Genomic DNA, 27,998 nt, shown 5'->3' on the forward strand with positions numbered 1-27,998 from the left:
GTTTATACAATTTTTATGTATTGTGTTTTTTTAATACTATAAATTGTTAAATAAATGGTCTACCTGGACTTGTTGCTTCTGCATTTTAAGCATGTTGGGGTCAATTGAGAGCGGCCCAAGGACAGTCATCATTATCTCCTTCTCTGACAGCCACTGGCCGAGCTGTAGTTGAGAGTTTTGGACGATGTCCAGATTCTTGTTGGACTGCTCCAGGTGCTGCTTCCTCTCCAACACTGAGCCACTGATATCGGCCCAAGCAGCATCTAAAACAGCAGAGCATGAGTCATTCCGCAAAGTGTCCACATCTCACACTGAGCAGCACTTGGCTTAACAAATGTGTTAATTTGATTTCAAAAAGCTGGGGCCATGGCGTGAACTCTGGACAGATCAGGCAGGTCAAGCTATTTTGGGATTGCATGAAAAGACAAAATACGAAAGCTTACCTATCTCTTCCAACATTTGCCTCCATTTATCTGCTTCTTGTGAGTTTGGATGATTTCCAATCAAGTCGGTGAGCTTCTCCCTCACCTTGTGGAGGTGTTCTTTCTTCTGCTGCATGCTGTCTTCAAACATCTATGGGAAAATAAAAACAAATATTTACAAAATGACAAAAATACTAAGTACTTATATACAGTATGTGACCCTAACTTTGGAATCTGATCACATCACCTTTTGTTGTTCAAGCTGTGATTTCACTGCATCTTTCTCTGTGGCACCATTCTTCCAAGAGGAAGTGGTCTTCTTCATGTCCTCCAGCCATGTCATCATGTTTTCAGTTTCCTTTTTGATATCCTTCAGCTCCCCCACGAATCCACCCATTTCGGCGGATCTTCTCTTCAGAGTATCCCCCAGACAGGAATAGCCCTCGTTGATGAACGACATATTTTGCTGAATTGTCATCAGCTCTAAAAAATGAACACAATCAATTTATGAATAGCTTTCAATTTCCTCATTATTTTTGCAAATGAATACATATTACTGACATAATTAAACAGACCTTTTTCAAAACATTCCAATGAAAAAAAATGTGACTATCAAGAATCTTTTGAATGCAAATAAAATTAACTTTAATTACACTTTGTTTCATTACTACATAATATACAGTCCATACATTTTAAAGACCACGTTTTATAATTAGTTAAAGAAAGGGAAATATTTAGTTTGAAAATCACCTTCCATAGGCTCAGTAGGGCTGGACAATGTGGATTAAAATTAATATGTCAGGTAACCTTACTGATAATTTGATGTTGCATTGCCTTGATTAATATTACAATACATTTTCCAGCACTACTTTACTCAGCCATGTTACTTCCATTCACAACACAATAGCCTCATGCACACTTGATTACCTTTATTGGTTAAGTAGGAATGGCTCACAGGACCACCACCATTAGTAAGAGCTATCACAGAAACATGAAGACAACGCTCAAGACACATTTTCCAGTTAGCCAACATTAACATGCACAATAGCAGCAATCTTTCCCATCCTTTTTCATTATTCATAAAGATGACATTAAGTGGGTTTACCTGTCTTGTTACTGATCTTAGCTTTGCCTGGGGATGTGAGACTGGCAATGTGATCGCATAAAGAAGCTCCTTTGGAGTTCAAGTCCTGCACAGCAGAATCTTTTGACACCCATTCGTCCAATAAACCCTAAGGAAAAATGTACAGATCAAAAATGTGTATGAATGCTACACGAGTTGGACACAAAAACAGAATTTCACTCCTACATTTGTGATTATTTCCCACAAAAATGTAGAGTGGTGACATTGAGATACAGGTTGTCTATGATGACTCACAGTGATTATTTGGAGGTCTTTCTCCAAACTTTTTGCATTGCCATTTTTCTCCACTGGAGGCACCTTCTTAGTGGTCTCCTCCAGCCACTTGCTGAGAACATCGGCGGCAGCCCTGAACTCTCCCAGCAAGGCCTGACAAGATGATACCTCCTCATCCCTGGAGAGTAGATAAAATTTGTTAGAAAGTGCCCAGCATTTAATTGGTGCTAATTTGAGGCACCGATAATGAGGAATTTGCAAGTACTTCTCTTTGACTGTTTCTTTGAAGGTGCTAAAACTGTTTAAGAGATTGTCTAGCTTGCTCTGGATTTGTGCTCTATGACCATCTTTACTCATTTCACAGAGCTCCTTAGACAGGGTCTGCAACTTCTCCAAATGACGGGCATGTTCAACCATCTCTGCTTTTGCATTCTAAATAAAAACAAACGTGTCATTGATTGTTTCGCCAATTGTGCTAAATTGTAGATCTCGGAGGGTCTGCTCACCTGCGTTAGCTGAGAAAGTTCTTCAAATGTTTTCCCCGGCCCGTCAGTCTCGTCCAGATGTTGCGAACGCTTGGTGATAAACTGCTGGATATTTTTTGCGACATTCTCAAACTCTTCCACTTTGTCTTTAATTTCTTCAAGACGTGAAACCTTCTGCTTCTGCTTGTCGCATGCATCTGAGAAGCGTTTGGAGAGAGCGTCCATATTGGACTGTAGGAGAGCTGCAGAGGAGGAGTTGGATGTTTCCGCAAACTTCTTCACTTTTGATTTCATGGCTGCAATGCTGCTCTGACGACTTGCAATGTCCTGTTCTATGGCCTTAAAATGAACAAAATATGGAAAGGTTTAAGGGTGGAGACAATCACTGGAAATACGTATGCGCCCACTGCCTTCTGCATCATTAGAGCAGATGTAACTCGAATTGTGTTAGTAACATGACTGTATTTGACCAATCAAATTTTTAAAAATATGGCTTTTTAATGAGATCATTTCTTGTGCTCTGATTGGTTGGCAAGAGCAAAACGTGTTACTTTTTCATCCTAACTAGCAAAGCCAATCTATAGTAATCTGCACACATCAGTCAGTATTGAAAATGATACGTTTCATGTAAATGTTTCATTGTGTTATATTCATGTTATAAGCTAAATATTTATTCTGAACAGCTCCGGATATTGCAGAAGACAGTTGCAAATATTGATGGTTTGCACTGACAAAAATACATACCGTTTCTTTGCTTAGCAAGTCTGTGATAGACACAGAATCCAATGGAATTTGTCCATTCTCTTTCACGCTGGCCTCCACTCCCTCCATCCATCCCATCATTTCATCCAGTCCATCCTGTACACTCATTGAGCGAGTCAAGGTGATCTGTAGCTTCTCATTGCGATCACTCACAGACTTGGACAAGTTGTCGTATCGCTCCACGATGTCGTCTATTGCCGCAGGACAAAATAAGCAGTTATCCTCAAAACTCACTTAAATCATAGCCAAATTTATAACATCTAAACACTTACCAACTGTCTCCTTGATCTCTTCTAAGTTGCTCAACAGGTTTCCATCAGATGTGATCAAAGAATCAGCCGTCTTGGATAATGCGTCAATAGCACTTTGATGTCCGCTCATCTGACTTTGTAAAACCTAATGCAAGAAACAATAAAGTAAGCTTTTCCAATCAGTCACGTGATGAGGACAAAATTAAAACATTAACAAGATGGAATGAAATTGCCACAAGTTTAGGTACAGGTGCATATTTTGATAAAGGTCCATTGTAAAAGATCCGGCCTTTGTACAAATAGTCATTATATTTTTGAGGACCCCTTCAAATACGGTAAAGAATACACTTATGTTTTTTTTCTTGCCTTAGTGTCTTCTAGCTGTATCTGCAGCTTTTTGGGCTCTGCAGCGATGGCCTCTGACTGCTGTTTCCTTGCCTCCTCTTCGGTACTTCCAAGCCACTTTAGTAGGCCTGCGCTAGAGTCATCGTACTTCTTGTACTTGTCAACAATATCTTTGAGGTTGTTGCCGAGCTGGTTGCACTGAAATGTATTTAAAAATCAGTTAAAATGTCTAAAGAAAATGCATTGAAATGTCTAAAGAAAATGCATTAAATGTCTAAAGAAAATGCATTAAAATGTCCAAAAAATGTATCAAGTGATTGCATGGTATGCATTTTAACACTGACAATGTATCAGTTCTTTACTCTCCATCAAGTATTAAGGTGTACATTGTACAAGCCAAGTCATTTTAACAGCCACAAACCAAAGCAAGGTTTCATAAATGCTTCTTCTTGAAATGAATAACAGTGAATAATAATTCGAAGGACTGACTTTTCATTGAGGCACATTTTGCTAGAAAGACAAATGCTGCCACCACATGGCAAACGTATAACATTGCTTGTTAATTTTCCAAGAAAATACCTTTGAGTGAAGTGTCTTATATCGACTGGCTGCAGTGTCCAGTTTATCTTTGACAGCAGAACAGGTTCCCGAGGTATCCACTTGCATGAGACCATTTTTCGACTCAGAGTCAGCCGCTCCACAAACTTTTGCCACATCCAGAACTTTCTGTCCCGAAATGGTGATGAAACGAAGGTCGCCCTTGTGAGAGATGACATCCTCTGAGAAGCTCTTCTGTCGGCCGAGTTTGTCATTGAGGATTTTTAGGGACCCCGCCGAGGCAGCTAAGTGCTCCATCTCGCCTTCAGCCTGCGCTAACCACTCCTCGAACTCTTCACAGTCATCCTCAAATTTCTTCAACTCCTCCTGAACACACTGGACTTGCTTCATCTGCTGCTCGGATTCTTTGAGGGAAGTGTCGTAGCGTCCTTTCAGTTCCAGGATGTTCTTCTGTAGTTTGTCTTTCTCCTCTGGGGAGAGAACATTGGCTTGCTTGTCGAGAAGAGCTTGGGCAGACTGGGTAGCCATGATCAGATCTTGCTGCTGGGAAAGAATCTCCTGATGGTGAGCCTGCATGACAAACATGATATCATTTATCTATATAACGTATATTTGATTCTATACATTATGTGCATTAAAGCACTCATACCTTGACTCTTTCATACTGCTTGTCAATGTCCATGCAGGCATCCGTTTGCCCATCCAAACCACTTTCACTTGGATGCAAACTGTTTCCATTTGCGTCATCCTTCTCTCCTTTCAGTAACTTGTCTAATGTTTCCATTGGTAGATTTCCATTGTCTTTGCTTAAAAAGTCACTTTCATCAATACATTTTTCATTTTTATCCCCCATTTTGGACATCCACTCGAGTAAACCTTCTATTTTGTTCTTGCTTTCCTCCAGACGTTCAACAGCTGCAGCCTAAATAGAAATATTGACCAAAGGCCGCAAACAGTTGTAAAGGGATGCTGTATATTTTAAAATCGTGACAGATTGAAGTAGGTAATCAAATTTGTTGTTACCTTTTCACTTTCATGTTTTATAGCAGTAGTAACAACCTTCTCCAAGTCCTTCCTGGACTCTTCAGCTTGCTTTTGGATAAGCTTGGCCTTGCCATTCGCTTCTTCCAATTTTGTCTCAATATTTGTGATTTGCTCTGCCGACAGCTTGCCCCGATTTTCTTCAAGAAACCGTTTCGTGCTGGTGATGACCTCATTCAAAGCGGTGGCGTTTGTCAAGACATCTTTCTGCAAGGCCTTCAAATCAGGCATAAACAAGGCAAACGGTCAGAAATTTGCGCTCAATTGACACTAACTCATAACGCAAAGAGTCAAATCCAGTCATTTGTCATACCTGATGCTCCTGTTGGTACTGCTGCAGGTCCGTGACACACTCTGCGTTGTCAGCCTGTTGTTGGTGACCAATCAGACGGTTCTCAGTCAAAGTGAGACTATCACACATTTCCTCTAACTTGTCTGAAATGGCTTGGTGTCTTTCTAAGATGGACTGTCGATGAAAAACAAACACATGAGCATCAGACTACTTGAAAAGCCTGACCAAAAAGCAATTGAAAACATGCATAAAGACATGAAATCTAGTATGCTGTAAACATGCTATTCGGTCTTTCAGTTGGTCTTAAAAAAAGTGCAGTAAAGCATTAAATAGAATGAGTGTATGCAATAAATCACTATGTATTAAGACTTCCAGCAGGGCATTGATTCCAATGTTAATTGCACAAGGGGTCCCTGGAGGCCTGTAGAACATAATCAGTACAGAGGTTAGTGTAAAGAAATAATTAGGCATCCTTTCCATGCAATTTCACACTCGTTAAAAAAGATAATGCACTGATAAAGAACAACAGCCCTCATGAATCAACAAATGCTACACAATTACAGAATGCTTTGGTCCTGTCATGATAATTTGACTCTAAGATTCATGCCAAGGCAAATGTTAGATCATCTGTGATGTTGGGCAACACATCCACAGGCAGACCTTCTCGTGGAATTCCCTTTCTTTGGTGCCCAGCAAGACTTCTAAGGTAGACCTCAGGCCGAAAAGTTTGTCCGTCTGGTCCCTGTAGGCTCTCTGACTAGTGCTGAGGTACTTCAGGAGGCAACTGCTCTGAGCAGGGCTCAACAAGTGAGCATGCTCAGATACAAAACTCTGGATTGTGAATGTGACGTCATCTAATTTGAGTTTGACTTTCTGATGCAGATGACTCTCTGTGTCCTGGAGCAAACAACACAAAAAGATTACTACATTACTATTCATTATGTTACTGTTAATCCATTCAATGTACTGCCTATACTCTCTTTCAATTTTTTAACAAGGCTAATTTAAATGATGGTAGTTAGAACTACAAATTATTTACCGTTATGGTAAAAATACCTTGTTTTTTTGTATGTATCTTTTCAGTGCTTCCACATCACACATGTTGAAATCAGTATCCTCCATATTTAAGTCATTTTGGATGAGGTCTGCTAACACTTCAAGATCAGCAAGATGTTTTTGGTAGGTTGATTCCAAATGTGCCTGAAACCATATGGACATTCTCATTAAAAAAGTATACGGAGTGTAAATACCCAATTTTTAATACGCACCTTCCTAGTTTCCACTTCTTCAAACAACGACTGTGTCTTTTCTGCACACAGTTGGCAAATTGTAGAAAAACTGCGCTCTATTTCCACATACATTGAAGACAGATCGTCACAGATTTGTGTGGGAATGTTCTCGTCACAAGCATTTAAAAGCTGTTTGGCTTTTTCCATATCTTCAGTCAAAACGCTAGCTAGTAATGACAATTGTGACTCCAGTGGCTAGGAGAGAAAAAAAAAGCACATTTTAGTCAAATAAAGTGCTTGTACACCCTTGAACAAAACTGTCAATAATAATACTAATATGTTACGTATATTTCCCTTTCTAACCTGAATGACATCCATTTGCATCTGTAATTCTTCCATGCTTTTGCCAGCTGGTTCCACAATCAGAAGATCTTTTTTCACATCATCTAAAATATCAGCGTGATCTTGGAGTTTCCCAACACACTCTAGATAATCCTGCGTAGAGAGGATCTGCAGGAAAACAGCAGGAAAGGCGATAAGTTGTTTGAAATACTTTTTTTTGTTAAATACTGAGGGGTTATTTACCAGATTCTTCGTCTCCTCTACATTTTCAGTAGTGGATGTAGAAGGCCGTTCTGCTAGCAATTCATCCTCTGTGCTGTCCTCCTTGACGCATTCCAAAGAGTACACGTCATTCCTTGAAGCAGTTTGGAGGCTTGCCATCACTTCATGAAGGATTGAAAGATTTTGGCCTGATGAAGCACTTTTGAGTGCCTGCAGAATCTGGACCTGGATTCCAAGAGCATCAGAGTCGTCTTCCTCTTTCGGATGATCTGAATTTTGTTCGTCTTTTCCAGGTGGTGTGCAAGTATTATCTTTACAAGAAGACTCCACTCCAGTCCTGGTTGGTAACCTCTCATCATTTATAAGTTGTGCATCAGAGGACACTTCATTATTTAGAGTTAAGAGAGAGTCTTCATCTCTTTTAGTTGGGCTATTTGACACCTGATCATCATTTGTTACTAAGGAATCAGAACTCTGATCAGACTTTTCAGGAGAGTCCTTTTCATCTATTCCAAATAGTTCAGCAGAATTCTCATCAACTTTTCCAGTTAGGTCATTGCAAAGCTCGTCAAACTTCAACAGTGAGCCATGAGATGGCACATCAATAATTGGAGGTAAGACAGAGGCGTCAGTTCCCCCAGTTAAGGGATTAAACTCCTCCTCATCACTTATTACGGAGGCATCAAACCTCTGATCATACTTTTCAGTTTGTGCATCAGAGTCATGATGACATTTTTCTAGTATTGCAGCAGAGTTATTATCACCTCCTATCGACTTTTCATCAACTTTTGTATTTAGGTCAATGCAAACCTCTTCAATCTTCATTGTTGAACAATTAGAGCCCTGTTCAGAATACTTTTCATCTTTTCTAGGTTGGGTTGGAGAGTTGTCTTCATTTCTTCTGATTGGAATATGAAAATCTTTTTCTATGCCTCTAGCTGGGTTACTGGTCTCTACTTCAACATTTAACGACCCTTCTGAGACAGTTGGAGCATTAGACTCTTCCTCTTTTCTACTTTGGCAATTTAAGTCTTTTCTTGAGGTGATATTTCGGGAAGTTAGGAGGGTATCAGACTCTTGAACCGTTTCCGTCGTATCAGGGAACAACTCTTTGGCTTGGGGAAATGAGGAATCAAACCCCTTCTCATATTTTACACCCAGAATATCAGCCTCTTTACCATCCTTGAATGGAGTAGAATATGTATGTTGATTATTTCCAGATGCGGTAAATGAGCTGCCATCATCTCTGGTCTCTTGTTCGTTTATTGTAATTGGGGTGTTGGGCTCCTCAACACTTAGAGCCGGTGTTTCAGAGCTGGTTATGTATCTTTCAGAGTCTTGTTCATTTCTTCTAGGTGGGGCACCGGTCTCCTTATTTAAAGGTGATACAGAAGATTGTTCTGAAATACCTGAACCCATTCCATTTATTCCAGTTGGTGCTTCAGACTCATCATCTTTTCTACTTTGGTTTTCACAGTCTGTTCTTAATGTGATATCTTTCTGGGAAGTTTTTTCAGTCGTTTCAGACGACAGTGCTAGTAGTGGTGAGGAATGAGGTCCCTTTTCATATTTTACAGGTAGAACATCAACCTCTTTAACTTCCTCAGATACAGCAAAACATGTTGGTTGATCATTTACAGGAAGGAAATACAAGCTGTCATCTTGTTCATTTCTTTGAGTTGGGGTATTGGATTCTAGAATACTCAGGGCTGGAATTTCGGTGAACTCTTCATTTTTTGAAAGTGAGACTTTTGATTTATTTTCATCTATTTGTGTTAGGGGATCTCCATCTTTATTAATTGGAGAATAAGAGTCATTTTTTAATGAAGATAAGCTTTCATTGCCTGGATTATGAAGATCATTTCCAGGTGGGAGGACATCGATTTCTTCAGCTTTTTCAGATTCTTGTTCATTTCCTGACAACAGGGAACTGGACACCTCTTCTCCATCTTTATTAATTGGAGAATAAGAGTCCATTCTTAATGAAGATAAGCCTTCATTGCCTGGATTATGAAGATCATTTCCAAGTGGGAGGACATAGATTTCTTCAGCTTTTTGTTCATTTCCTGACAACAGGGAACTGGACTGCTCTTCTCCATCTTTATTAATTGGAGAATAAGAGTCCATTCTTAATGAAGATAAGCCTTCATCGCCTGAATTATGTAGATCATTTCCAGGTGGGAGGACATCGATTTCTTCAGCTTTTTCAGATTCTTGTTCATTTCCTGACAACAGGGAACTGGACTCTTCTTCTCCATCTTTATTAATTGGAGAATAAGAGTCCATTCTTAATGAAGATAAGCCTTCATCGCCTGAATTATGTAGATCATTTCCAGGTGGGAGGACATAGATTTCTTCAGCTTTTTCAGATTCTTGTTCATTTCCTAACAACAGGGAACTAGACTCCTCCAGAGGTGGCATTTCAGACCTGACTTTGTCTTTTAAAATTGACACATCACACCACTTTTTATCCACTCCAGGTGGAGCATCGGGGTCTACGTCATACTTTGACATTTGATCATTGTCGTCGTTATATTTCCTTGGTACATCCAAGTCATATTCTCTGTGAGATGGAGAGATATGACATGACTCATCGAAAATGTTGCCAGTCAAAGTGCGAGGCCCCTCTTCATTATTTTCAGTTTTGGTTTGAAGTTCTTCTTTATATGATACAGGTTGGATATCATACATCTCATCTAGTCTTTTTGGAGAAGCTGAGTTGTCTTTTTGTTTTCCAGAATGTGCAGGAGATTCACTTTTGTCAAATGTAGATGTGGTGAAAGACCTCTCTTCCTTTTCAACTAATTTAGAGTCATTTGGTTCAATTTCATCTTTTAACATTGAGGCATGAGTCCCGTATTCAAATTTGGTCCGAGGAACATTGTTCTCTTCATCGCTTCCAACTGAGCCATCCGAATATTTCATTTCACGGCAAGTTAAAGTTATGGACTCTTCCTCGATGTTTTTAGTGTCCTTTTCGAAGCCCTTATCATATTGCATCGCTAAAGCATCATTTTCTGATTGAGAATAAAAATTGTCTTCCACTTTTTTAATTGAGTTATCGGATTTCTCTTGAACAATTCCAGCTGAAGCGTTAGTATCATCTTTTCCAATTTCTGGATGAAAATCCTCTTTTCCAGGTTGGCAACTAGACACTTGAAAGCTTATATTAGTGTCATCTGACCCCTCTTCAATTGTTATTGAGTCGAACTGAAGTTCATTATTTGTAGGTTGAGCATCAAACTCCTTATTAATCGCATTTGAAGAGGGGGAATCTGAGTCTTCATGTCTAGTTTGGGAATCACCCCCTTTTCCCAATTTTGTTGGATCATTAGACACTTCTTCAAACAAGGCGTCAAAGCTCTCTTCCCCTTTCCTGGGTGAGGGGATAGAGAACCCGTCATCTTGTACAGTTTGAGCACTAAAGCAAATTTTCCTTTTTATAATTGACTCATCAGAGTAGTCTTCCTCTGTTTGAGTTGGAAATTTAGACTCATCTTTCTGTATTTGAATGGAATTCAAAGAGTTGTCCCCATCTTTTGTAGTACATGTGCCATTAGAGTTGTTTACATCTGTTCTGCTTGGGTTATTCAATACATATTCTTGTTTCGTGAGCGAGGCTTCAGATCTCATTTCATCCTTTTCTTGATCTCCAACTCGTAGAGTTGGGATATTTAATTTGTCTTCATTTTTTTGAGACAACTCCCCCTTCTTTCCAACTGTATTAACGAAAACCTCTTTGCCAAGTGGTGCATCATACTGATCAATTATCTCATCTTTTCCAATTAGAGAACATGGCTGGATTTGATCAATTTCATGAGGTCTTCCCTCCATTTCAGTTTGCTTCAAAACTTCTTCATCTTTCCCCTCAAAATTGATGAACTCCATTACATTTCTAGATTGGTCACCAGATCGTTGTTCAACCTTTAGCGGTGTGGTGTTAAAATATTTGTTATCCCTTTCTGTTGGGATGTCAGGTACCTCTTCAATCTTTTCAGTGGTGTTGTGAAACCCCTCCTCATCGTTTTTTAGAGGCGCAATGGCGCCTCCTATAAGTCCTCTAGGGTATTCCTCTCTAGTGTTTCTAGTGAAGGAATCAGAGCCATCATCGTCTTTTATACATGACTCAGAAGACGTATTTTCATCTTTATGAATATAGCCCTTTTCTTTTTGAGTTTGAAAACCAGTGTCCTCTTCAACTGCTACTTTTAGAGCATCAGTGTTCTTCTGTATTGGAGGAGGGGTGCAAGACCACTCTTCTTCATCTCTAGGTGGGCCAACAGAATAATTGTTATCAAGTCCATCTGCAGAAAAATAGCTCCCATCTTTTAAAGGCGAGGCATCATATTTATCTTCATCTTTTCTTTTTTGGCTGATTGAGTTCACGTCAGCATTTCCAGTGAGAATAGATACGTTCAATTGATCTATGCTGGGAATATTAAACTCCCATGGGAGAGTTCCAGTTAGGGTATCAGGCTGGTCTTCATCTGTAACAGTTGAGGTATTGAACTCCTCAATTTTTCCACTTAAAACATATTCTTTTTTATCACCTCTAGGTTCAGCACCACAAAACACTTCACCTAGTCCATTTGGAGAAAAGGGTTTCCCTTCATTTTTTGAAGGGCTGGCATCATAGCAGTCTTTGTCTCTTATAGTTGGGTTATCAGACTTTACTTGAACAATTTCATTTGAAGCATATACATTCTTTTCATCCCTGCTTTGGATGTTCTGTTGAATATTCTCAGTTAAGGCTTCAGATGACTTCTCTTTTTTAATTTGCTTTTCTTTGTTTGTACCTGGGGAATGAGTCCTGGTCTGTTCGTCAAATTTTGAATCATCTATTCCAGTTGTGGAAAAAGATTCATTTTCCTCTTTCCCAAGTGGGGTATCATACTCTTGATTGTGGAGGGTTAGATTGCCAGGCAGTTTTCCATGAATTTCTTGCTCAGTTTTGTTCATTCTGGGTATGTCTTTGCCCTCTAAGTTAAAAAACCCAGACTCCGGAAGCAGAAATGCAGCATTATGCTCAAAAGATACACAATTATCCAATGATAGTGAAGACTGACTTGTATGAGCAGCTCCTTCAATCTCATTACGAATGAATGCTTCCGTCACACACTCTTCATGGGTTTTAACATTTGGCATTAAAGAGTTTGAATTCTGCAATGGAGCAGTGCTGAGTGGCAGAAAATCAGTAACGACATCCATCCCATTTTTATCTGGAAGTTCATGGCCCTTTTGGGTTGAGTTTGGTAAAGGGATTGGGGGTGAAACCGATTCAACCCTAGTTGCATCCTGTTGAGATGTCTCTCCTGTCTGCACTTTGCTTGATATGCCAGAGTTTTCCTCATAATCATTCGTTTCTTCTGGGTGAACCAGACTAGACCTCAAACCAGTCTGTGTTTGATCCTGATGAACTACGACAGAAGCTGCAGAGCAACATTTAATGTCTATTTCACTGTTTTCATGCCCGTGATCATTTATTGGTTTAAATTTATCAGGCCCAATCGGTGTAATAGATGCTGAGTTGAACATTAGTGGAACATCTTCAGAATGCAGAGAGTTGCTGGATTCAGATTTGAAATTATATCCACTCTCTGAAGGAAGCATAACTTGCTGGAATCTATTGCCATCTTCCTTTTGGACAGAATTAACTTGTGAATCAAAATTTTGGATATCATTGCCAGGTAATGGGGATCTCACTTCATCTAGCACTGCTTCAGCAGAAAGTGCCATAAAAGGTGATGATGTGTCCAATTCGCATTGTGTCTCATATCTTTTGTGGCAATCTTCATGTCTTAACACTGGGTTATCTTTCTTGGATTGATGGCTGCCAGTGGAGGACACATCGCGACTCTCTGGTTCAATATGACTTGTTGGAAAGTGTGTTTTGTCAGCTTCCTTTAAATTATTCGAGCCTAGTTTGTAATCAGGGTGTGGCTGGCTGCAGTTTCCTTTTGGAAACATGTCATCCTCCTCACTTTCAACTTGGTTAACAAACAACTTCAAAACAGTCTCATCGGTTGTCGCTTCTAAGCCGTGCAAATGTGGGCCATCCACAATAACCTTTTCTTCAAATGGTTCTTCCAACTGCAAAGCGTCATTGTCGCGTGTTCTTTCTTTAAACACATTCTCATAGGAAATCTTATTGGCTATCCCTATGTCAGTTGATTCAGCAATTGATTGCGTGAGAGGTTGATGAGTTTCCAAAGGTAGAACAGGATTCTCTTGATTGCAACAATGGTAAGATTCATCTGGATCCTCAATATATAAACTATCATCAAATGCTCTGTAGTTTGTGTTGTCCATCTCATCAGAGTTCTCACTTATGAAGGGTACTTCTAGGTCACCTTGCTCTGCAACATCACTAGCATTGACATTCCAAGGCTCCATACTGTGTTGTAAATTTTCCGACAATACTGAATCTTCAAGAAAAAACTGTACCATTTTAGTTAGCTGTTTGTCAAGTATTAAAACCCTGTTCTGAGACTTGGAGTCAATGTAACTGTTGAGCGTTAAGTAAGATACAAAGAGCTGCTTTGTCTCTGAAGAAGGAAAAAGGTCTGCGGCCTGGCGACCTCCACCAACTCTGAGTTTTCTACACATGAGCCACGATGAAAAATGTTCATCCAGCCGCTCAAAATCGAGACTCTTATCAGGGATTTCGATGGATTTCAAGACATCTGCCATGTACACATCAATGTAACCATTTTGTAAGGCAGAATTTATGTCAACAACCTCGGCACTTTCAGGAATGTAAAAAGCTTCAATTCTCCCGTTGTTGCTAATCAGACTACTGTTAAACACATCACTGATACTTTCCTCATAGGACTCTGATGATCTAGAACTAAACTGCGATTCATTCGGCTGAGGCAAAACAAGACCTATGAACTGATGACCGCTCCCTAGTACAATGAGTGTACTACTAAAGCTCATTAAATCACACTGGACCTGAGCATCCACTGTCACTCTATCACCATTGTTCCATGTGGAAGGAAGATCTCCTGGTGTTGCACTTTTATCCTCCTTTGTTGGGTCAGCAACATCCACCTCCATGGAATTGAGATTTGATATTGTGTCCAGATCACCGATAGATGTCAAGGTGTAAACATTCCTATCTGTCCGTGATTTATTGTTATGTATGCATTTTAAAATCAGTCTATTAACCTGCACCTCTTCTAAATGGGGCTCATTATGAATAGAATGGTCATGCATCATTTCCTGACAAGTCTTTTGTCGTTGAAGAATGTTAACGTAAACAGAAGCGGGAATTAACCCTCTCTGAAATGCCATCTCAAGGGTCACTGTGTCTCCTGAATAGGCCACATCAAGTCCATCATTGACTTGGTTGAACTCTATCATTTTCATGACAATGTTTTCCAACATGGAGGCTTCCCTGGCTGCCGTTGCTACTTCGCCAATGGATACGGATGTCACATGTGAACCATCTATGCACTTGCTCTTCAGGTTAAACTCCAGTAACTCATTCCCAGTTGTGGATTTGTGAAGAGCATCTTGTTTGAGAACATCATCCCAGATGAGTTCAGGCTCAGATTGAGATACGTCGGGAGTCGGGAGGAGGAGGCTAATTATGTCATTACTTAAGCCATCGACTGCTTGGGTCCAAACACAGCCCAGGCTAATGATGGATTTAACATCCTATAAAGAAAGAGAAAATGGTTAAATTGACCCTGATGACACTTTAAGTATTCAGAATCAAGGTAAATGTGTACTCACCAGTAAACCAATATGTTAAAGGTCACGTGCACGAGTTCAACACTGCATCAACGTTGCAACAAGAAAGTGTCTGGTTGTCAGCATATGGTGAATGCAATCATGCTTTAACCGCTTGTAAAAAAGTGTCTGTTAGTCACATCGCAGTGAACAGATTGATGCATCAACCCTGTTAGCCAGTTAAATATCAGCAGATTGACCGAAAATTTGTCAAAGCATGTTTACAGCATACTCAAATGTTCTGGTTGCGAATAACAATGCAGCGATTTCAGTTGGAAATACCGGCGTCGGTATGAAGAGAAAACAATTGCTGCAAAGAAGTAGGAAATGTTTTCATCATGCAATGAACCCTCGGACAACACTTGTTTTGAGGTGTTACAAAATATAAAAGCATTCCAATGAAAAGAAGAAAAAGTATAATTTCCAACCTCATTCTCAAGTGAGGGCTGACTCAAACAATGCTGGGACAGTTCATTGCATGCCTGGTTGAGGTCCTCCAACTGTTTCTGGACTTTTTCTCTCTCCTCCTCTGACATCCTGAACATAAGAGAAAAAGCCTTTGAATGGATATATTCCACAAAAAATACCCAATTATTTTAGGTAAATAGCTTACTTTTCACCGTGTTTGCTCAGCATAATTTCCGTGGCCCTAATGGCTTCTGCAACCTGCTCTTTTTTAGTAACAATTTCTTCCAAAGACACCTACAGAACCAAAAAGTAAAAAGAAGCAAAACATGGCATTAAAAAAAAATACTATGCATTACGCTGAATGTATGATGAAGTTCAGAAAAACATTATGGGAACTTTATCTGCATATAGGACTGGATACTTTGAAACCGAAAGAGATTTTGCTTAGAGGAAATGTCATTTTAAACTTTTTACTACTTTTTCTACGGGTGCTTTGTCCCAGTCTAGCAGAGCCAGAAGATTCTGCTTCAGGCTGTTTTACTCAATGTGCAAGCCGGTTGAGCATAGCCAACCAATACATGAGATTAAGTGTACAAATAAAATACAGTATTCAGTGTAGCTGAATAATAATTCAAACTACAAACATCTTATAAATGCAATATCACACGGAGTTCCAATCAGAATGTGACATATTTATTTATTATACTATTATTATTTTATGGAAACTTTGGCGTAAAACTTTACATCCCAATATTTTGTACACTTAAATAGATGTGTACTTTTATAATGTTACATAGAGCCTTTTGGGAAACAAAAAGTGCACTTAACCTCAGTCACTACTTGTTGATATGAACCAATAAGTTGTGTTTCGTCACGTGACTATTAAGAGTAAAAAAATCTGCTCAGTCACATATTCATAAATAGTTATGTAGTAAAATAAAAATGCTATACAAAATGGAAATCACGATATGCACTCTATATGTCAAGTATCAGAGGACCAACATTTTAAGGGGTAATTGTGTGTGTGTAATCTTGAAAGGATATCAACATTATGTCTAAAGTTCATTTCAAATTGATCTGTTGTGAAACATGGGTGCTTGTGCAACAGTAGCAGGTGGTTTTCCTCAATTGAGCACTTGATATAATTAACAAAATAATCATTTATAAGTAAAGCAGAAAGTATTTGTTTTTATTAAAAGTCAAAAGAAATAGAAAATGTATCAAACCCTCTTTTTTTAATCGAGTAAAATAAAGCAAAAAAACAACAATAGTACATGTTATTACCTGAGAATTATTTGAAGAATCTGTGTTGTCATTACTATCTCTCAAAGCTTTTCCCTCATTGCTTACATTCTTTTTTACATTAGACATCCAATCTAAGAGTTTGCTAACTTTATCACCATGCTCTCTTTTCTCTTCATCCACCGATCTCTGGAATCAAAACAGGTTGGGGCATGAGAATAGCAGTCATTTCAGGAGCAAAAATGTCTCATCTCATCAAAAATATGATCTCCCAAAATATATTACAAAACAAAACTACTCCCCAGTGGGAAGATAGAAATACATGAAATAGTATGAGTCTAGACATGCATTTTCGTGTTTCTGCCAGTACAAAAAAAAGGGAGACGATTTAACGTGCAGATAATTCCCGCTGAACTGCGATGCAATTCATGAACAAAAACACAGCAGATCTCAAATAAAGAATAAGGGCTTTCTTTAACAGGATTAGGGATTCTAATAAACACAAAGTGACTATGGCCACAACATTGCAAGACAGTAAAAATAATGGAAAATTCAAAAGATTCCACGGATTATACATTAAGACAAAATAAAGCCCATTTCCAATAACCCGATTCTGGAACAAAGAAATCCCCACCCCGTTTTATTTCAACTTTCTGTGATGAAAGGCTGATAATGCTCCAAAATCATGAGCTTTGGCCGCCTCCAGTAATCGTAGACCAGTGTGGCAATCATAAACGCTTCTTTCAAGGGCTTCATTGAAAGTGATTCGTCGCTTGGCCTTTGGACAAGTGAGGCTTTTGGTGTGGGACTTAACATCTTTGATGGCCGATACTGTGGTTTTATCAACGAGGCCCTTCTGAAAGACTTCCTCTGGTGAGATTCTGTCGTGAGTCTCGGGGTGTACCAAGCCCCCTGTAAGAAGCTGGAACTCTATACATCGAGCACCGACATCCTTGGGTAAGAGGTTTTCCTGGACTGCCTGAGTGATCGACACGACCTTCCCAGTCTTGGGGTGAGTGATGCCGTTGAATGACTGCTCAAAGTGCTGTAGCTGCTGAGCCAATTTCTCATTCAAAAGACCTTTACTGATTGCATCACTGATGGTAAATTTCTCTCCGGAAAAGGGGTCACAAATGCCTCCGGTGCAAGCCTGGGCCTCGAGCAATCTCAAAGCAGTCATCCCATCAGTAAGGCCCTGTTGAAAGCCCTGAAGGACTGAGAGCCTCTTCTTTTGGTTGAGGTCCCAAAGACCAGCAATGGGGCTGTGGGCATCCTCTACAACAACCATCCTTGAAAATATCAGGTCGGCAATCTCGTAGATGCTAAGAAGGCCACTCCTATACTGTTCAAATTCAGATGCTTCGAGAAACCTCTGACTAAGAGCAGACTCTAAACAAAGTGTTCTTCCGTTTTTGACATCAGAAATGACGTGAGGCGAACCATTCCCAGCATCATCGGAAGATACCTCTTGCCATTCACTTTCCTGTTGTGACAGAAACATATATATCTGCTGAACAATGTGTTTCTTCTTGAATGCTTCATGTGCAGACATCTCAGTGCCACGGCTGCTACTGATAACAGACACCCGATGAGAACTTGAAGGAGAACTGTGTGTAAGGTGGCGGTCCCCAAGCGGAAGGAGAAGGACATCGCCGTCAATGTCGTAGAGACACATCTTAAGTATTTCAGCGTAGTATGCTTTCTGTCCAGTATCAGGGTTGTGAAAACCTTTAGGATTACGAACGGGATCATGAAGAAATTGGAGAGTCTCCTTGTTTAAAAAGCCATGATCAATAGCAAGGCTAGCCGGCATTCTGAAACCACCCTCTGGGTTAATCACGCCACCAGTTGCGATCTGTACTTCAAGGATCTTCTTGCCTTTGTATCGTTCAAGAATACCGGCTTCCATCGCCTGAAACACAGACAACTTCTTGCCAACGTGGCTATAACCACTAAAAGCATTCTCGGCCAACATCAGTTTGTCTTGCAAGGTGGATTCCAAAATTCCTTCCTCAAGAGCCTCATTTAGGGTGTATATGTGGCCTGTGCTCAGATCAGTGAGACTTCCTATTGCTACTTGAGCTTGCAGAAACTCCATCGCGTGTACCTTTGCCAAGAAACCCTTCTGGGCTGCCTCTAAGAAGGAAATCTTCTTCTTACTTGACTCTACATAAACCCCCGCAATAACGGGTGGTTTGCTAACATAGGGTGCGATTGATGCTTGAACCTTGTCTATTGTAGTAATACCCATCTCTAATTTATGGAAAATATCATTATCCAAGAGTTTGTACTTGATAAGGTGTTGGACAACTGGGCTTTCTTTGAGATCTTCCAGACTCAATGCAGTAGTATTCCACAGGATGAGCCTGTTCCTACTTTCTGGATGACTTTTCACTGACGTAACACTTGCTTCTGGAGTTTCTTGGAGTTTGTAAGTTGTTGTCGTAAAGATGCTGTGTTTTTGTCTCTGGTATTCTGAGGGTTCACACAGGGCCATGTATCCTTGGGTGTTTTGGGCCGGACTCCTACTTGAATAAATCTGAGACGTTCCTGTCGTAGATGCGTTATGTGGTAAAGTGATATTTTGAGAAATTGGCCGCGCCACAGTTGTCCGACTAGGATTGATATTCATATTGTAAGGATTGAACTGTTTAGGAATGTCTTTGTTCTGTAGTTTCTTCATCTGTGGATTGGAAATTAGAATACCTTTTGGTTAGAGAAAACTATGAATGTACAACAGATTTATATTAGTGTCTGTGTGAAATAGAGACTTCATCTCATACCTCTAAGGAGCTTTTCATTTGGAGAATCTCCAGTTCCTTGAGTTGAGTGTCCAATTTCTGCATGGCTGTATTGTCTGTCTTTAGGATAGCAGCAGCTGAGTCTATTAGATATTGTTGACTGCCTTTGGGGCCTTCCAGTTTCCTAAAGTTCTGGCTTTCCTTCTCCTCTTTCAAGTCTAACAGAATTTGTCCTGGTTGAGAGCTTGCTTCCTTTGCCGTCACTTTCCAACTGCCATCTCTGGAAAGCTGTGGTGAACTCTCCTTGCTTTCTATAGCATTTACCTTTGAGTATAAGTTTAGTGTTTCTTCCTGAGGTTGAGCAATTTGCCATCTTATCTCGAGTAAATCTTGTTCATGTGCTATTCTTTCTTGCTCCATTTTGTCTATTCTGACATCAACTTGCTCTTTTGACTCTGATATGTTTTGCGGAGCTGACTTCAATACTTGAACCTCTCCTTTCAGATACTCTGTGAACATCTCTTGTAATTCTGATCCATGTGAACATGTTTGGGACACCTCCATTTCGTTTTTCTTCACCAACTGTGTGGACATAACTTTCTTTTCCATTTCATTCTGCACTAACATCAGATGCCTTTCGTAGCCCTGCTTCTGAAGTTCCAGTTTAGTTTTTAGTTCTTCAAGCATTCGCTTGCACTTTGCGACCTGTTCCTCCATCAACTGCGAGCGCACTCCGAGGAGGAAATTCTCTTTTTGCAATCTCTCATCTTCTGCTTGGTTACACTTTAGCTTTTCCTTTAGCAATATGATATCAGACGCCAATGAGACACTTTTCTCTAAAGCATCCGTTTTCTCTCTCTGGAGGACCACATTTTCATCATGGAGATTTAATTTGGATTGGTCCAAGTTAGACAATTCATCTCCCAATGCCGTTTTATTTTTCGTCAAGTCGCATTCAAGTTGCGCTATTATAAATTCTTTGTTTTTCCTGTCTTTGCTCTCTTTTTCTAATTCTTCCTTTACTTTTCTCAAAGCAGAGCTCAACTCTGAAACTTTAACGTTCAATTGTTCTACATTTTTCTCTGCAGATTTTTTATCCATTTGGAGAACAAGAATCTCTTGCTTTAAATTCCCTGTCATTTTGTCCGAGTTTCTTGCTGCTCCCTTGACGTCGTGCTCATATTTAAAAAGCTCGTCTTCTAATGCTTTCACTTTACTGAGATGTTTGTTAATCACAGTAGATCCCTTCTGAATTTCATCATTTTTGTTTTTCAATATCGTGTTCAAATCATCAATTTCAGCATTTTGCATGCGGACTCTATGCTCAGCTATTTCGTTCTTGGCTAATGCCGATTTCAGGTCTGATTTCACTGTTGCGATTTCTCGTTCGAAGTTCATGACATTGGAGTTAAATGTACAATTTTGTTCATGTGAACACAGCGATTTGTTATTGAGCTCTCCCTCGATAATTCTGATCTGGGATTTGGCTGCTTCGACCTGAGACTTTAGAATTTCAATTTGCTGATCTTTTCGGTCTATTTCCATCAGCACCTGATCATGCTTCTCCCTTGTACTCTTCAAAGTATTTTCCAAGTCAGCATTTACTTGCTTTGACTCATCTGCTTTCTTCTGCAACTGAGAAGCCACAAATTCACAATTTTGAATCCCTGCCTCTAGACCTTTACATTTGAACAGGCACTCCTGCTCCGATCTCTTCATTACTGCCACTTCCTCCTTCGCCTCTTGAAGTTCGACTATAGAGCGCTGAATTTCACTCTTCTGAGACTTAATCTTCTGCTCTAAATAGGTTTTCTCTTTTTCCACCGCACTGGTATGGAGCTGAAGAGCTCTCAGATCACTCTCAGAGGACGTGGATAGTCTTCTAAGTTCAGCACATTTAAGATGAAGCTGATTTATTAACATTTGCTTAGAGCTTAGTTCTTCCTCAAGATTACTAATCTTTTGAATGTTGTCCTGATCCACAGATCCCCGCCTATGAATTTCTCCTTGAGTAATTTTAAGATGCTCTTTTAGACCGTCCACTTCTGTATTTTGGAAAAACACATCTTGTTCTAGTGATGACTTTGCCCTGTGAAGAGATTTGACTTCCTCTTGTAATTCAGAGATGGTTCTCTGCATGGTGAGTGTCTCCCCGTGGAGATCTTCTGATTTTTTTCTTAGGCTGAACCTTTCTGCTTCCATATCCAGATGAAGCTTCTTGAGTCGGTTATCCCTATCATCCAACAGCTTTTTATAACTTTGAGCTTTCTCCTCAGATATTTCTGCCCGTTTCTGAACAAAGTCTAACTCGTCGAACTTCTGCTGTAAATCCTCTTTAACTTTCTGATATTCTTTCACTATATTTGAGTGGGACTCACTTGAATGAACGTCTACTGGTAACAGCATGTGAGCTTGGACTCCACTTTGAACATTTTCCTTTTCCATTTCCTCTATTTTTTTTCTCTGAAATTTTGGACTCTGATTCCAAAGATCTTGGTTTTTATTGACAAGGTCGTCCAGTTTCCTCTGTGCCATGGACCACTTGGCCTCTGCCTGCTCAATTAATAGTTTAGAATGACTTAGCTCCTGCTCACGAGCAGCTTTGTCAGCCATTACCAGCTCCAGTTTGGCCTGGCACTGGTGAACCTCATATTCAAGGTGCGATTTGTGAGATGTTAGATTGTCATTTATCCGCTGCTGTGATTTTACTTCTCCCTCCAACCTTTGCAATTGTGCTTCTCTCTCAACCAGCAAGGCCTTTTGTTCACCCACCAGCAGATTAAGTTGGCTAAATTTCATATCCCCTGCAGCTTTTTGGAGCTCCATACTTTCTGTCCTTTTTGCATTCTCTGCCCTCTCAAAAGCCATTTTGTTCTAAAACGCAAAGAATTCTGTTATCCATTAAAGCATCAATAATAAACATTAACTTTCCTCACCCATAACTCATTTCCCTTTCACCAGAGCATCAATGCAAGCTTAAACAAGAACCAGGAATGGGACACATGCAATTGCTGGAATTCACCACGTGTATCAAGACAAGTGTTGATGCAACTTACAGAATTCTCAAAAGACTTTTTACTCTCCTAGAAAACTAATAGCAAAGGATCTTAAAATGCCAGCTCCTTCCAACAGTTCAAGTCATCAACATGAACCCAATGCATTAACATGTTACTAATGCATAGTAACATGAGCTTTATTATAAGCCAACAATAAAACAAAACCTCAAATCCCTAAAGCAGAAAAAAAATAGCAAGAGTGCCTTGAACATTGATGAGACCTGAAAGAGCATGCAAATATAGGAATGACTCCAAATCATTCCTATTGGTATAAAAATCTTCTGCTGCAACATACAAGTGTGAAAAGAAGAGAAAAAGGTTTAAATGTGACAGGCTTACCTCCTCATCTTCTGTTCTCTTCAGGGTTTCACTAGCAAACTTCACATACTGTGTCATGAGTGTCACAAGGGCCGTATAGCGGGTTCGAAGATCCATGAACTAGTGAAAAATACCAGATTTTTACATGAATAAATGATACCAAACTTTAAATTCTCAGATGATTTTAACCATTACCTCCTGCTGGATAGCATCAGATGAGCTCTGCATTTTGCGTTTCTTGAGGGGAGATTTGTGCTGGGAATCGACCATCGCTCTGAAGGTCATCAGCTGGAGCTCATAGTCCTAAAATCACATTTTACTTTTATTTTTTTTACATCATACAAAATATAGTGCAGTCAAGTGGACTTTTTAAACTAAGAGTTTCCATATAATGAATAACCTTAATAGCAGATGAGCACTGTTCTGAGTACTTCTGACATTCATCAATCTGGTTCTGCTTTTCTTCAATTTCAGCAACAAGCACCTGAAAAAACAAAGCATATGATATATTTACATGCACTTTGTAAATTCAGTTTATCATTTGAGAAAAAAAAGTCTCACTGCCCGACCTTCTGTTTGTTCAACAGTTCTGTGAGAGCCTTGCCATCTTCTGGTTTATTTTCTTGGGCCTTCATCTGTTCCACCTGAACTTCCCGAACCCATTCATCAAGAACGCTGTAGGCGTCTTTGTAAAGCTTGAGAGATTGGCTGTTACCATCGAGGTCCCTCAGCCTAAAATAGAAAACAATGTGCAAACCATTCAAGCAGGGGTGTCAAACCAAATCCACAAAGCGTCAAGAGGGTGGTGCATGATTTCGCTAAATCCGTACTTTGAAAACTAGCCACTCTTACCTGCAATCAATTTGGGAATGAACGTTCCGCCACCTCTCACTCAGTTGATCAACTTTCTCCTTATGCCAATCCAGGTCAAAATCCCGCTCGTTATGGACCTTAAACATGCGATCGCTGATGAGTCGTGCTTTCTGCAATTCGTCCTCCATGTTGTGGAATACCTCCTGCTTTTCATCAATCTCTGTCCGCCATTCCTACAATCAGGACATTTGTTATTCATTCATTTTCTGAACCATTCATCCAGCCAATCGCAATAAAAAAACTAAATAAAGCTTAAAATTCTGCATTACCTTGAGGAGGGAGATGACTGTTTCAATAGACTTAAGGTCAGAGTTTACAATATCTTCCTCATAGAGTTTGGATTCATAGGCCTTCACTAACGCCTCTGCACTCTGACTATACTTGACTACCAAATTCAGGGTCTTCAGTCTGTTAAACATTACAAAGATGGTATAAAAATGTCTGAACAAGTGAACACATTTAGAGAATAAATTCACACGCACTTGTCCATATAAATAGAAGACATGGATTGCACTTGGCTCATGCTCTGAACCACAATGCCGAGCTCGGAAGAAAGAGTTGGTGCTGAAGACAAGCCGGGAGCTTGAGTAAGGAACAGCTCACACTTGTCCTTCATTGTATCGAGGTCTTCTTTGAATTTAACCAGCTCTGCCATTTTCTTCTATGGAGGGAAAAAAACAAGATTTAAAAAAATAATAATCTTAAATTAAAAAACAAACAAACCTCTTGGTCAGTAATGCGCTGCAGACTCTGGTAAACGTCATCTCTGTCCAGAGGTGTACGGATTTGCCTGATAAGGTGTTCTTCGTGGCCTTCCAGATGCATGCGGAAGTTGCGTATTTCGGAGATGTAACGATTGTACAAGGACTCATCGTGTTCCTCTGTTAAACACAAAAAAATCCATCAGAAATCATTTGCCATAAAAAGAAAATACTAGGTTTGAAATGGCAAAATTCCTTTCTGTTCAACAGATACTGTACACAAGCCTTGCCTCTTTCTGCAGATTTGAGAAGTTCTTGGTAGTATTCATTGCAGCCAGTGACGTCCCTCTCCAACTGAGCACAGTCTGCCACGGTGAACACTTCAGACTCTTTACAGTCTTCCAGGAACTCATCAAAATGGGACTGAAGGTTGCTCAAAACTTGCTGGTGCTCGCCCGGTAGCATTGTTTTAAACTGCAACAGATCGAAGAAGAAAAACAATTTTAACATCATTTCATAGGCAATTGAAAGAGATGCTAGTCAACTCTGGAAAAACCTACAGATGCTACATTCCAGTGCCGGATGTTGCGTATATCATCCATAAGGCAATGCCAAGACACCACACTTTTCATGTTGATATGGGAGTGATGCCATAGTGAAAGGACATTCTGGTATAATTGCTCAGTTCTGTAGGAGAAAAATAAATTGAATTAACACATTATTGTACTATGTACTGTATGCAATGACCAAATAAGGGTTGGAGGAATGATCTTACTTTGAAGCCATATCTACAGCTTCTTTGTTGGGTGGGGGCACAGTGAAACAGACAGAAGGCACCATGGCCTCATTGCCCGCAGGGTTGATGACTTTCCACTTGGCCCGGTGAGTGTTGTTGGCCAGCACGCACTCATCGTCTTTGTAAATGGTTATCTGAAAACAGAAGGTTATTAGTTACTAAGCGTGTACTCAAGGCTTTTTTGGGACAAAAGGCTTGGCAAGCAGATAAATACCAATTAATTAACAAAATCACTCATCTGAATTGTTATCTTATCTTTTGCTATTGAATCCCATACAACACATGTGTCATGAGTGCCGACTTTGAGTTTTAGGATAAAATCAAAATAAAGAGTATAGATGTATATTAAATTTCCTGATTTTCCCCCTTTTAAATCAATAATTTTAATTTTTTTTGTGTGTTTTAGTTCAAAAATCATTTTATAAAATCTAAAAATATATTTTTTTAAAAGCTAAAATAAAAATTGTTTTAGATCTATAAAAAACAGAATATTCAGGGCTTTTAATCCAGTTATTTTGATCAATTTATAAAAAAAATATCTAAATATTATATCTAAAATGGACCGGCCCATGTGAAATCAAGTTGACGTTAAAGCGGCCCGCGAACCAACCCAAGTCGGACACCCTTGCCATACAGCATTGTACCTCGATTTGTCGATAATCACAGATAGCTTTGACAGGGATGGAAGATCGCCGAGGACTCTCGGGGTTCCTAGGCTTGAGCTGCACAATATTCTTAGCCCGACCCATCAGCCCAGCGACAGTATTGCGGTATTGAAGAAGCTGCTCTTTTTCTTCCTAAAGAAATACAACCCCCAAGCATTTTATCACCTTCAGAATTAATGAAAAAATACCTTTAGCTCAAGCATGCTTGTGCAAGTTTACCATGGATTCCTGAAGGTGATCCTCTAGTCTGTGCAAGCTGCTAGTTCGGTCACACCTGTACTTTCTCTGAATGGCCTCTTGCAAGTTTCGAAGGAAATCCAGGGATTCTTTGGCATCGCTGAAGAACTAAACACAGAGCATACGTAAGAGATGTGAGTGGTTGCTCACACAAAGCTGATCTTCGTGTTTTAAAAAGAAGGGCATACTTCAAAATAAACAGCGTTTTCTTTGAGATGCTGCTCCACGCATGAGCACAGCTGCAAGATCCAATTCCACTGTGTCTGCATGGCAGCTCTGTACGCCTGCAAAATACAAAACCAGAGTATGAATTGTTACTTAACTGAATAATGGCATACATGGTGGGAGAAAAAAAACTACTGTCCACAGATATAAGATTGGCTTACTTCAATTGTTAACTTGGCTGGGTGGCTCCTAAAAAGAAGACGTTCTGCAAAATCCTGCACAGACTTGATTACGCCCTCTTTTTCATCCAGTTCTTTCATCAAATCCTGTTTGGACACATCAAAAGAATAGAAAGAATAAGAAGGTTGTTGCTGCTTCCTGTAGACACAGTTACAAGGATTAATTAGTAAGAATGAGTCAAACCCACAGCATGATAGTCTCTTTTCCTGGATACATTGCTGTTGCGATCGCTCCAATCAAAGGCGACCTCTTCTTCTTCCTTCTCGTTAAGCCAGATGAGCTCACGTGTTGCCTGCGATACGAAGTCGTGCAGGCTCTCCAGGTGGTTTTGTCGGTCCTTTGAAGAACTCTAACAAGCACAAATTAAGAATTTGAAAAGAAGCCTGGAAGCCATGGACTTGGAATAAGGCAGATAATGAATTTTAAAATGAAAACATCCTCAAAACGTGACTTACCAATAGGTTTTCATACTGCTTCTCTAAACTGCTTAATTGTTCTGAATAGGTTAGCTTCAAAGGTAGATTCATGTGAATCTGGAGAGAATAAAACCCATGAGATTTTGAAGAGATAGAACATGCTATTTCATCAAGCAGCACTGCTCACCTCGCTTAATTTTGCCTCTTTCAGACTCGTTTCGAATTCTTCAATGGCTCTGTGTACTGATTTGTGATCATCTAAATGAGTTGCAACACTTGGCATGTCAGATCCCCACTCTGCACGGTCTAACTGCAACTAAAAAAATAGAGGATTTCACTATATACAGGTTTCAATAGGACGCATGGTGGACTCGATGCTAATTCTCGATTGTTCACCTGCATGTCTGCCACCCACTTCAAAAGGTCCTGAACATATTTCATGTTGACCTCTCCTTCCGTCAAGCTGGGGTCAGCCAATGAAGACTTCATTAAGGGCTTGGGAATGTGCATTTGTGTCATATGCCTGAGGCTGTCTGGCTCCATGATACCAGCGCTGCTCATGTAGCTTTGCTCTGAAACAGACTCCAGCCCAGGAGTCAAAGATGATGTAAGGCTCGAGCTGAATGTGGAGGAATCGAACCCTCCCTGGGTCAGGCCAGGAGGAAAGGCCGGATTCAGGCTGATGTTCTGGGAGAAGCCAGAATCCAGACTTTGTGTAATGCCCGAGATCATCATTTTGGTCTGCTCGGTTGTTAGGGTGCGGCCTTTGCTGTACAAGTTGCCACACTCCGCTCTCAAAAATAGAAGATCGTCTCGCAGGTTTGAAACCCTGGTTGGAAACAATTTGAGATGTCATGACTTGCACAGGATTTTCCTATGTTTATGATGCAGTAAATGTATTTTTTGTTTTACCTTCGAACTAGTTGATCTGTGAATGGAAATTTTCCATCAAGGAGTACTTGGATGTCCACTACTTGTTGTCTCAGTATGTTCTCACATTCCAATAGATAGCCAGCAATTTCAGCTTCATTTAGGAATTGGATGCCAGATTCCAGACGTTTAACATCCTGACAAAAAAAAACAGTACAAATTCTATTCGT

At 39.9% G+C, this 27,998-nt stretch overlaps 4 protein-coding genes across 30 annotated transcripts in view; 1 reads left to right on the top strand and 3 right to left on the bottom strand.

Annotated features, from left to right (window-relative positions):
* Window positions 1–27,998, bottom strand: part of dst (dystonin) — a 77,967-nt gene that overhangs the window by 28,161 nt on the left and 21,808 nt on the right. For 26 of the 27 annotated variants that reach the window (XM_077613375.1, XM_077613380.1, XM_077613372.1 and 23 more), the window contains 38 exons: window positions 27,811–27,965; window positions 27,295–27,727; window positions 27,086–27,214; window positions 26,938–27,015; window positions 26,670–26,831; window positions 26,464–26,568; window positions 26,266–26,361; window positions 26,060–26,185; window positions 25,820–25,972; window positions 25,155–25,309; window positions 24,940–25,066; window positions 24,670–24,853; window positions 24,402–24,559; window positions 24,161–24,339; window positions 23,948–24,086; window positions 23,658–23,851; window positions 23,375–23,537; window positions 23,206–23,289; window positions 23,001–23,108; window positions 22,827–22,925; window positions 16,733–16,879; window positions 15,654–15,742; window positions 15,469–15,577; window positions 5,535–5,687; window positions 5,204–5,437; window positions 4,830–5,102; window positions 4,202–4,750; window positions 3,644–3,820; window positions 3,299–3,422; window positions 3,009–3,217; window positions 2,286–2,603; window positions 2,045–2,211; window positions 1,801–1,957; window positions 1,528–1,654; window positions 1,350–1,400; window positions 670–905; window positions 444–573; window positions 64–263 (listed from right to left, as the gene is read on the bottom strand). In XM_077613375.1, coding sequence (XP_077469501.1) covers window positions 64–263; window positions 444–573; window positions 670–905; window positions 1,350–1,400; window positions 1,528–1,654; window positions 1,801–1,957; window positions 2,045–2,211; window positions 2,286–2,603; window positions 3,009–3,217; window positions 3,299–3,422; window positions 3,644–3,820; window positions 4,202–4,750; window positions 4,830–5,102; window positions 5,204–5,437; window positions 5,535–5,687; window positions 15,469–15,577; window positions 15,654–15,742; window positions 16,733–16,879; window positions 22,827–22,925; window positions 23,001–23,108; window positions 23,206–23,289; window positions 23,375–23,537; window positions 23,658–23,851; window positions 23,948–24,086; window positions 24,161–24,339; window positions 24,402–24,559; window positions 24,670–24,853; window positions 24,940–25,066; window positions 25,155–25,309; window positions 25,820–25,972; window positions 26,060–26,185; window positions 26,266–26,361; window positions 26,464–26,568; window positions 26,670–26,831; window positions 26,938–27,015; window positions 27,086–27,214; window positions 27,295–27,727; window positions 27,811–27,965 — 6,477 coding nt within the window. The remainder of the gene's footprint in view (window positions 1–63; window positions 264–443; window positions 574–669; window positions 906–1,349; window positions 1,401–1,527; window positions 1,655–1,800; window positions 1,958–2,044; window positions 2,212–2,285; window positions 2,604–3,008; window positions 3,218–3,298; window positions 3,423–3,643; window positions 3,821–4,201; window positions 4,751–4,829; window positions 5,103–5,203; window positions 5,438–5,534; window positions 5,688–15,468; window positions 15,578–15,653; window positions 15,743–16,732; window positions 16,880–22,826; window positions 22,926–23,000; window positions 23,109–23,205; window positions 23,290–23,374; window positions 23,538–23,657; window positions 23,852–23,947; window positions 24,087–24,160; window positions 24,340–24,401; window positions 24,560–24,669; window positions 24,854–24,939; window positions 25,067–25,154; window positions 25,310–25,819; window positions 25,973–26,059; window positions 26,186–26,265; window positions 26,362–26,463; window positions 26,569–26,669; window positions 26,832–26,937; window positions 27,016–27,085; window positions 27,215–27,294; window positions 27,728–27,810; window positions 27,966–27,998) is intronic. The other variant, XM_077613374.1, reaches the window with a different exon arrangement.
* The window catches only part of prim2 (DNA primase subunit 2), a 99,848-nt gene that overhangs the window by 22,398 nt on the left and 49,452 nt on the right, over window positions 1–27,998 (top strand). The gene's annotated exons all lie outside the window — the stretch shown is intronic.
* On the bottom strand, window positions 12,724–15,204 carry LOC144084797 (uncharacterized). Its single transcript, XM_077613562.1, has 3 exons — window positions 15,181–15,204; window positions 13,010–14,965; window positions 12,724–12,735 (listed from the first exon to the last, which is right to left on the bottom strand). Exons 1-3 carry the CDS (start codon window positions 15,202–15,204, stop codon window positions 12,724–12,726), a joined length of 1,992 nt encoding a protein of 663 aa, XP_077469688.1.
* On the bottom strand, window positions 16,828–22,534 carry LOC144084710 (uncharacterized). The gene is made up of 2 exons (XM_077613401.1): window positions 19,474–22,534; window positions 16,828–19,373 (listed from the first exon to the last, which is right to left on the bottom strand). Exons 1-2 carry the CDS (start codon window positions 22,297–22,299, stop codon window positions 17,331–17,333), a joined length of 4,869 nt encoding a protein of 1,622 aa, XP_077469527.1. The 5' UTR covers window positions 22,300–22,534; the 3' UTR covers window positions 16,828–17,330.

This window comes from Stigmatopora argus, chromosome 11 (genome assembly GCF_051989625.1).
Source record: "Stigmatopora argus isolate UIUO_Sarg chromosome 11, RoL_Sarg_1.0, whole genome shotgun sequence".
NCBI classification, from domain to species: domain Eukaryota; kingdom Metazoa; phylum Chordata; class Actinopteri; order Syngnathiformes; family Syngnathidae; genus Stigmatopora; species Stigmatopora argus.